Source organism: Pipistrellus kuhlii, unplaced genomic scaffold (assembly GCF_014108245.1).
Source record: "Pipistrellus kuhlii isolate mPipKuh1 unplaced genomic scaffold, mPipKuh1.p scaffold_m20_p_46, whole genome shotgun sequence".
NCBI lineage: Eukaryota > Metazoa > Chordata > Mammalia > Chiroptera > Vespertilionidae > Pipistrellus > Pipistrellus kuhlii.
Window position 1 is genome coordinate 2,399,899 of NW_023425547.1, and position 10,598 is coordinate 2,410,496.

The 10,598-nt window shown below is 39.5% G+C and overlaps 1 protein-coding gene and 1 non-coding gene across 2 annotated transcripts in view; one reads left to right on the forward strand and one right to left on the reverse strand.

Moving 5' to 3' along the window:
• AR (androgen receptor) overlaps positions 1-6,940 on the forward strand; it is a 312,743-nt gene extending 305,803 nt beyond the window's left edge. Inside the window, exon 8 of the mRNA XM_036412619.2 lies at positions 413-6,940. Within this exon, the coding sequence (XP_036268512.1) occupies positions 413-568 (156 nt within the window). The 3' untranslated portion in view covers positions 569-6,940. The remainder of the gene's footprint in view (positions 1-412) is intronic.
• Positions 6,941-8,756: 1,816 nt separating this feature from the next.
• On the reverse strand, positions 8,757-8,887 carry LOC118704747. Its single transcript, XR_004983505.1, has one exon. It is a non-coding gene; the product is annotated as a small nucleolar RNA SNORA42/SNORA80 family (small nucleolar RNA).
• Between the last annotated feature and the right edge of the window lie 1,711 nt (positions 8,888-10,598).

Genomic DNA, 10,598 nt, shown 5'->3' on the forward strand with positions numbered 1-10,598 from the left:
GAGAGAGAGAAAGAGAAAGAGAAAGAGAAAGAGAAAGAGAAAGAGAAAGAGAAAGAGAAAGAGAAAGAGAAAGAGAAAGAGAAAGAGAAAGAGAAAGAGAAAGAGAAAGGAGCCCTGGGTAAGAGGAATGCTTAGTCTTGAGTCAGAAAGTTTACAATGGTTTAAGAGATATCTTGGGAACCCTCAATTATTCCATGGAGGTAATTTAGTGCAAACACGTGTGTGCACGTGTGTGGAGGTGCACACACGCGCGCGCGCACACATACACACACACACACACACACACACACACACACACGACCAAGAACAGGGAAGGAGAAAAATCAAATGTGGGAGTAAGAGCCTAATAAAAGTCAACTCTTTGTCAACCCTGTTTTCTTTTCCCCTCCCTCTCTTATTGTCCCCCCTACAGATTGCACGAGAGCTGCACCAGTTCACCTTTGACCTCCTAATCAAGTCGCACATGGTGAGCGTGGACTTTCCAGAAATGATGGCAGAGATCATCTCTGTGCAAGTGCCCAAGATCCTTTCTGGAAAAGTCAAGCCCATCTATTTCCACACTCAATGAAGCTTCGGAAGGCCCATTTCCTCACCTCACCTCACTCCCCTTTTCAGATATCTTCTGCCTGTTATAACTCTGCACTACTTCTCTGCTGTGCCTTGGGGAATTTCCTCTATTGATGTAGTCTGTCATGAAGATGTTCCTGAATCCTAGTTGCCAGACTTTTTTCTATTTTCCTTCTTTCTTTCCTCCCACCTCCTCATCTGACCCTCCCATGGCACTTTCAGACTCTGCTCCCTGCAATGAATGGCTCTTATCTGTGTTTTGAATGGTGTTATATCTCTTTAAATCTGTGATGATCCTCATGTGGACCAGTGTCAAGTTGTGCTTGTTTATAGCAGTGTGCTGTGTGCCAGCCACACAAACGTTTACTCACCTAATGCCATGGGAAGTTTAAAGAGCTAAGAGTATCTGGAAAAACCAAAAGTCAAACAAACAAACAAAAACAAAAACAAAAATCTTGCTAGGATATTTTTCATTTAAAAAATATAAAAACAAACAAATCCCCGAAGATGCTAATAGTGACTAGAATAAGGTGAGCATTACAAGACCATGGGGAGTCACTGTTATTTTTCAAAACCCTCCCTCCTAAAGTTTCTGCCAATAGCTTTTGCCATTAGAGGACAGGATGGCCCCAGAACTGAGTTGGGGGAAGGGAGAGACAGATTTAAGACAGGACAAAGAGGACAGTTAAATCACCAGTATTTGCTCACATTTTTGGTCCCTGAGGTCTAGACTGCTCAACTGCAGAGCAATTCATTTTACTGAAAATGTGCTTCTTATTTGAAAACTTGTCTGCATGTGGAATGCCTCTCCCACCCCAATCTTTTTCTCTCTCACCCTCTGCTTCCATGCTTAAATGGACTTTCAATAGCTTTTCTAGTAACTTTGAAAAAAATTTATCTTTAGCCAAAACTTGGCCACTTCCACTAATGAGTAAGACCAGCAAGAAAGAGAAGAGAGATCTGAAGGCCCCATTCAGATCCAGGTCTGCTTTCCCATTTATGAGCCAAGGAGGAACTTGGGGCTGGAGTTAGAGGAAAAGGAAGTGGTGGTTTGGCTCTTCTCCATTTAGGACATTGAAGAATTGATCCCTTTTTGTCCCCATCTTTAAAAGACCTGAGTGCTTTTAGCATGACTCTATGCTGTTACAAGTTTCCTCCACTCTCCTTCAGTGTTTTGTGGGCCTGAACTTTACCAGCAACAGTGGTGAAATTTTTCCACTTCTTTAGACATGTTCATGGACTCTCTGCTAAGAGCCCCCACCACAAAGAAAGCTAATAAGCAGCAGATTTAACATTGATTTCTAAATGTCAGTAGACTCAAAGATTTCTTACCAAGTATCTCTCATCAACTACCACATCTTCTCCGCATCCCATATACAAACTGGAAAGAAGGCATCAATATATTGGACAAGCTTGGCGACTTGCCCTTGTCCCCCAGAGATGGTACCTTCCCACCAAGTAGAGAAATGCCCGCTTTCTCCTTCAGAACAGCTAAAGGAGCAACCCTTATTGGGGTTAAAGAGAAAATTCAGTTACCAGCTTGGAAGAATGGAGCACTAGAAACAGAAACCTGTAAATGCTTTCCTTGCCACCCAGCATATTCACCTGCAGAAGTCATGGGAAGAAGAGAGAAGAAAGCAAGAGGAGACTGACTACTAAATTAAGAGGCAAAGTTTAAAACCAGATGGATACCATCTGGTGAGTTTACTCCTCCTCCTCTTCTTCCTCCTCCTCTGATGCTGATTCTGTGCTCTGACTTTGGCCATACTCAGTCAGACTCCCCACCTATGATGCTGCCTGTCAGACAGAGGAAAGCTGAAACACTGAGAGTACAGAATCATGGCCGCTTTGAAAAGTTCTGGTTGGTGTGGTTCCAATGGGCTGCCACCCATGAACTCAGGGTGTGTTCCTTGGACACTGGTTTCATATAGACATTTGGAAAACCTCTATTCTGTTGACTTTGTTCCCAAATCCCAAGTAAAGAGGGAATGCCCACCTACTTTCTCATCTTGGTCACTGCCTTATCACTTAGCTCTTTAATTCACCTGCTAAACTCAAGAAATTAGAAGCCAGTAAACAAGATGCCCATTTCAGTTGGTTCACTTTACTTGTTGAGAAGATAGTTTCTGAGTGATATGATATGATCTTCCCTGATTTCTGTGTTGATATTAATAGCCTAAAGAACTTGAAAAACAGTTTTTTTAAATAACAAGAGAGAAGGGCACCCAAGATGGGTGATAGACCAATCCAAGACTGCTGGATAAAACTAAAGCTAACAGGTTCTCTTTCTGGCATAAAATAGACAAATTATGATTTTCTTTGTTATGGCACCATTTAGCTTTATATAAGCTCATGGGCTCACGTTTTGCTATTTTAAACATAAAAAAATACACCACTCTTTTTGGTTAAACTTGATTACATTTTAATAATTACTTTACATTTATTTTGAAATGATCTTCATCTTTTGTGGTACATGGATTTGATGATATCATACTAATACCTCTTCTTGAAAAGACTAGAGTCTCTCCTTTCCATTTTCCTATCAAATTTTTCATCTTTAGAGATTTCTCAATTGTGATTCTTATCCTTATGAATATACTAGTACATGTTTTTCACTTGTGAAAGCGAAAAATCAGTATAATTATAATCAGCAAGAACTGGATTACTCCAAATTTCAGAATGGCAAGAATAGAGAAAACAGCCTACACAGGCTTTAGGCCTATTGCTTTTGCACTGGGGATTCTATGAGAAAAAGTATTTTAGCTTGGCTTTGTTCTACCACAGATGAAAAGGGGATTTATGCTTTATTTTTGTCATTGATGTTCCAGCCAATGTAATTGACAGAAGTCTCATTTTGCATGCACTCTACTCTACAAACAGCGTTGATGTGGTTGGTACACTATGCTCACCCATGAAAGATTGGCCAACAAGATCCACTCACCTGGTGAGCTGGAAGATGAAGATCACTCATCAGACAAGTCATTGTCTCCAAAGAGGCTATTTCCAAAGAGGTTTGCAGTGTTCAATGGGAATGGAGAGTAAGGAAGAGAAAAGAAAAGGGAGCACCAGAGAGAAGGCCCTGTCTGTGTGGGCAGCAGACCACTGGCAGGGTCACAAACTCTGTGGTCAAATAAAAGAGTTGTGTGGCAGTTTCAGCTATTGTTCATTAGACAGTTCATCCAGGCCTAGTGTCTGAGCTGAAATGAGGGTTGGATTCTTTTTTCCATTGATTTTATATGCCACAGACAGTGTCATCATTCTTGGAAAGCTCATTATTTTTTAGTGAGAAAGGGATATTTTAAAGGATTTTGTCATATCTTTGAAAAAAGAAAATCAGTAATACATATATTTTTATATATGTTCACTGGCACTAAAAAAGAAAAACATTTCCTTCCATCCCTCTGTCCTTTAAGTAGTTTCTGAGATTTCAGAAATAATGTGGTGATGCTAAAGTTCCTCTCTGTCCATCCTTTATTTTTAAATGTATATATGTGTATATAGCAAGAATAATTCAGTTTGTACTTTAAGAGAAAATAGTTCTACCATTCACATGATACTACCAATTACACAAATAACCTAACTTTGAGCTTCAAGTAGCTCCTGTTTGTTTCATTAGGCACAGCACAGACATGGCCTTGACTCTTTTCTCCCTTGATATTTAGCAGAGCACAAAAGCCCAAGCCACTGCCTTTACCCCCTCCCAATCTTGTGCCAGGGTTTCGCCTTATAAGATTCTCTCCAGACAACTTAATAACTATGCCTGCATGTTCCCTGCATGACCATGAGAAAACAAGTGGATGACTACTAATTATCCTGTGCCAGTTGCCCAAATAAAAGGTCACTGAGCCAAGGAAATGGCCTTCATGCTCGACCCCCTGATTCATGAGAATCAGGAATGCTAAATCACAGGATCAAACCCCAAAGTTAAAGTCAAAACAAGCCATTTTGCATGTGCAATTTCTTGTAAAAAGAAGTTTCTACTCTTGCTGCCTTTTATAGGCAGTTCTGTTCTCATCTCTAATCTCTTTGAAAATCTTTGAAAGATGTTTTTAAAAAGACAGAGTTGAGAGCATCACATTATGTAACCAAAGATTACACTGTATCTGCTAAGATACCAAAATTTTTAAGGGCAGGGAGGAGTAAACATTGGTGCCTCTTTGGTAAGCTATCCAAAGACAGATTAAAGGACTGACTTATGAGTTCTGTGGGTTTCCCCCCACATACAATATACATGTTTAGAAGAGTAGAAGATAATTTTGGGGGGAAATGGGATTATTGGTTCTTAACTAAGAGATTTTATAAGAAATAGCTTTCCTTTTCTCCAGTAGTTGTTCAGAAACTTTTTAAAGGTCCATAATTGCATGGTTGGAAATGGAGCTGTCTTGGCCACTGTGTTTGCTAGTGCCCATGGTAGTTTATCTTAAGATGTGAGTCCCTTGCTAAGAAAGAGCGCATTTAAAGGACTAGATTTTGCACTAAAGGGACAGAAGGCAGGAATCCTCATTTCTGCCCACTTTGAAAGACACAAAAATGTTCTCTGCAGTTTAAGACAAAAGGTTGAAATATATTGTACATGAGTATTTTTATCCATGTTTCAAAACTGAATTATAAACATAGATATAATGTGTTCTGATAGCTTTACCTTTCTCTGATCCTTTATATTTGGTTTCAGGTCACAATTCATACCATGTATTTGTGAGAGAGGCTGCAGTTCCATTTTGGAAGCTCTCTCAAAACATAAAGACACCTGGGTTGATCAGATAACAAGAGATTGCTGCCCCTATTGGGGCCTGATTTACAGGCTTTGCAAAGGAGCAGGGAAGGGAGAAACGGTAGGGTACATGATATATTGCACTTTACTAGCCCAAGACTGATGAATGTTTAAAGGGTGGTGAAAACTCATTGTAACTGACTGGGGAAGGCCCATACTTGGGGTCAAAGGTCCATCAAAATGATTAGCCAGTGGCCCCCTAATGGGACCTAAGCATTTGGAAGAAGGAAGGACATTCTTTGTTTTCCACCATCCTTGTTGAGAAAAGGGCAGTTTACTGCACTTGGGAACCTGGAGCAAGTGCTCTATCTTTCATGTAATTTACTCACCTGCAATTGAGGTGCTCTTGCTACTGGGTGTCTATGTGCTTTAATTATGGTTTTGGATATGTTCTGTAAAGATTTTGACAATGGAAATGTGTTTTTCTCTGTTATAAAAATTGTCAATGTACTATAAGTTATATATCTATAGGTACTGGTCTGTCTTTGCCAATAGGTAGGGATATTTTTCTTCAATTAAGAGATTGACACTGGGGTCTGTTGCTCAAAGCCTCCCAACTCTTAACCATTTCTAGGTGAAGGTAGAAAAATTCACATTATTCACCCCTTTTCTATCACTTCTGCTGAGGCAACAAAACACTTGCAATATTACCACTCACCAAAGTAAATGGTCAATATTTTAATTTAGCAGGTAAACTCTTAAAGGTAGAACACCCTTTGACTCAGCTTCAATTTATCCCCATTTGGTTTTGCCAGAAAGTACATAATATGTATTGATTGGTTTTCAACCCCAATTCAGTATATTATTAATAGGGGTGCTGGTTCCATTTTGTATCCCACTTGTCTCTTAACCTCTTATGGAATTAAATTAGAAGCTATGGATTAAGTGGCCCTTGTGTTTTAAAATAGTTCTCACGTGCACTACTTAACAAGGCTGTCATATAGCTGCAGATTCCATTGGCCACCAAAGACTGGAACACACACATACCCCAAATAAAAGAAAAGTCTGAGATGTTGCTGCTTCTCCGATGGTGCCCTCTCTGACTGATGCTTTATATTTTTGGACTGTGTTTCCTGCACAACAGAAATGACAAGCCTGCAGTCTTTTCTAACCTTGGCCCTTGGTGCTCACTCTATGGCAATGAAGTGCCTGTGGGGTTGCCCTATCCCATAAGCCATTCAGGTTATGAGAATAGTCACCATTGGGGTGGCTAAAGCTAAAAGAGAGTCTATTCAGAATTTAGTGACACCCTTCTGCTTTCTTCTAGACTGGAATATTGATTAGGGAGTGCCTCAAACATGACATTCTTGTGCTGTCCTTGAGCTTAATTTGGCAGCAGGAGGGAGCAGACTATGTAACCAGATGAAAGAATTAATTTAGATAATGATGGAAAAATAAAGAAAAAGAGAAAGCATCATATAAAGATTTTTCAAAAGAAACATTAATTTTGATTGAAACTTGTTTCAATGGGGTTTCAGTTCTCACAGCGGCACTTGGCCTCTACTGGGCAGCAGGACCAGCCCCAACTGCTAGTGTTCTGTTCTCTTTTTGTAATCGTGGAATCTTTTGTTGCTCTAAATATGATTAAAAATGACAGAAACTTGTTTGTTGTAATACATTTGTGACTCTGGGTTTGTCTCTGTCTCTGCTTTCAGAAGTGTCATCCATTGTATAAAATATTGGCTTGCTGGTCTGCCAGCTAAAACTTGGCCACAGCCCCTGTTGTAGCTGCAGGCTCTAGTTGCTGTTAACCAAGAGACTCTAGAAAAGCTGCTAATGTCCTCTTATCACCATTGTTAATTTGTTAAAACATAAAACAAGCTAAAATTTCAGATGAATGTCATCAGAGTTCCTTTAATTGGCTCTTTTTATTGGCTGTCTTTATTGAAGTCAAGTATTGGCATCATGCCCAGTGACCTCTTATGCTACTTTGGTTTTCATATACATAATATTTTTTAATCTTTGCACATGAGTTATAAACTTGACCTGTGTTAGCTTTAGCATAGGTTGACTTAGGACAACTAAAATATCAAAGTGTCTGGGCTAGAAATCACAAATGGACACTGGTGGTCCACTACAATCTCTCATCAAAAACCTTAAGCTTGTCAGCCAGGAAAAAGTCACACAAAATCTAGCTGTTCACCCTCAGCCTCATTCTTATAGGAGCATAAAATGGGTATGAGCTTCACCATCCAGTTCTTGTCAAGCTTCAGACAAGGAATGGGCACGTTCACACATTTACATCCTCATTGTTTTTTCAGAGGTCATATAATCTTTGACCACTCAGGTAAAATTTGACTCATCATTCTTTTGGGTTTTTGAAAGTTCAAGTAAGCTCCCCTCCTGTCTCATTTCAGTGTGGATATTTATGAGATCCAAAAATGAATTTCTGGGTTTGAAATACAGGCCATCAATGTGCTATAACAGATATATTAAGGAATAATATGAAAGGTCTTTATACCTCACCTGTTATAGGGGTTGTCACAGTACCTCTCAACTGGACTGGGTTGGGAATTCAGTAAGAATGTATATAGCCCAGATGTTGGGTTTATTTCTCTGATTTTGTACCCTATTTAAACGCCAGAATCCCGAAGAATGATGCCTTATTGAGCTTTGTTTTTCACTGGCCAACTCAGAGTGGTTGGATTTCTCAACATATTTCTTCAAACAGTGTTTGATGGACAAAAGAAAACCATAGATTCTTAGCATTATGTTTGTGTGTGTTTCTGCAAGAGAACATGTATTATAGGTTTGTGTGTTGTGGACCTACAAACAGTGTCCTAACAGCCACCCTACTTGGTTTCATTTACTGTTCAGCCCCTGTCTTAATTAAAAAGGTAATTAGCATCCCCCATAGATTTTTAAGGAGTACCAAAGCACACAGGTCAGGAAGACAAGAACACCTAGTGCCGTGGTCAGCAAACTTTAGCTTGGGAGTCGCATGCGGCTCTTTGGCCCCTTGAGTGTGACTCTTCCACAAAATACCACAGCTTGGGTGAGTGTATTTTGAAGAAGTGGCATTAGAAGAAGTTTAAGTTTAAAAAATTTGGCTCTCAAAAGAAATTTCAATCGTTGTACTGTTGATATTTGGCTTTGTTGACTAATGAGTTTGCCGACCACTGACCTAGTGGATTAAAAAGAGCTTGGAGGCAGGAGTCCTATGTGAGCTAGCATATAACTATGATTCTGATCTGCTGATATGATGTTAGGAAACCTGCTTTCCTTTCCTAAACCCTAGTTTTCTCATATATGAAATGAGTGTGTCTGAGGTATGAAATCGGACTAGATGATATGGAAAGCACCTTCCAATGTGGACACCATGGTTATTGCGAACAGCATCATCTTTCTTAATAGTGATATAAAGAGGGAAAGAAAGGGCAATTTGTCATCCTGAGAACATAATTTTTCTTGTTGTTCCCACTCAATGACCCTCTACAGTGCTCACAGCCCACAGGTAAGGAGGCTGAGCAATGGTTCAAGGCTGCAATGTACTCTAGCATGGGTACACTATGAGAGGTCCACAGAGAAGGGCCCACCACTAGGACATGTAATTATGAAACTATAAACTACATGTTTGAACACCTAGGGGGTCAAAAAGACAATTGAGTTCTGAGTAATAGATGCTGTCAACCCCTGGATGGATGGGGGAAAGGTTCAACAATAATCTCATCAATAGCAGAAATAAATAATTAAGTAAGTCACAGCCCATATTTTCAGTGAGTTTACAAACTATTAATTGCTTTAGGCCAGGCCAATCTGGAACTTCAGCCTATCACATCCATCCCTAAGACAATATTGGGCTAAGTTTTGATTTATTTTTGTTTCCTTTTAGAACTAGAAGGGGTCTTAGCTCCTAGCCTCAAGTTTTCGTACTTCATATGAAGAAACAAGGTGAAAAAACTTATTGAATGTCATTGTGAATTAGGACCTGTGATAAGGGACTAGGACTAGAACATTCAGCTCATGGTCACTTTACGTGCCTACAGGTGTCATGGTACATTGGCAGAGCACATAAGAACCTCTACTATCCACTTTCACACTGGCTCATAGTCCTGGTGAGAGAGCCTCCATTTCTTGTCTGTGGTTTCCATATTTTAAGCCCAAGGATTCTCTACTCCATATACAGCACCTATTTCACCTATGATCCACTCCCAGAGGTTTGTGTTTTGTTTTGTTTTTGCATGCAACTACAATAAAGGTTGAGAGAAGAGAATTATTGAAAGTGATAGAATAGGAATTGCAGAAGCAATGAGAAACATTTAAACAACACACTTAAGTATGACAACCTAATTTTTGAGATAACAGGAAGATGCAGATGATTCAAATCCTCAAATTCTTTTGTCACCATTTTTTAGTCCACAACTCCCCCCGTTCCCTCAACTTATTTCCCAGGGTGCTTCAAGCAAAGGGAAGGCTATTTGAGGAATTTGGTCTGACTGCCAACTAGCAAAACTATACCAAAAAAGCTGACTTAAGCCAGATTATATGAGAACATCCTCCTTCACCCCATTAGGTGACTTTAACTATAAGACCAGAAAACAGGCCAGCAGAGCAAACAGAAGTTCTGAGAGACACATCGCTTGGGCAGTGATACTTGTTCTCAAATGAAGCAAGCCCTTTTTATACTTATACATTGTGCCATAGGGAATAATGCCAAGGTTGAACTAATCTTTAGGGGAATCACACCCACTTCAAAAGACTGCAAGAACTCTTCACATGGGCACAATATCCAAACATCTCCTCATTCGTTAGTTCTTCCTTTTATTCATTAATTATTCCTGCAATCACTATGTATCCTACAAACAAACAAGACAAACATGCTCTCTGTCCTCACGGAACTTCCAGTCTTGTGGAAGAGACAGAGAGACATATAATTGTAATATAATGTAATAGGTGCTATATAATTTAATAGTTAGAGAAGTTCAAAGTCTCATTGGAGTGCAAAAGAATGATGCCTAGCATAGTCTAGTGAGGAATTCAAGTAATGCTTATTGGAGAACTCTAAGTTATAACCCAGGTTGGATGAAGATGGAATTGAGGTGGGGAAAAGGGAAATTCATTTTTAGCAAGAGACAGCTATCTTTTAAAGAAAACTACCAATAGTTTGGCCTGAAGGAAATGTTTAAAAAAAGATGAGGCTGTGAAAGAGGATGGTAGAAAAGGAGATACAAATAAAGTCAGTGAGGGCCTATGTATCATACTACAGAGTTTGTCCTTTATCCCAGGGTGAATGCAGAGGCATAAAAATTCTTGTCAGTAT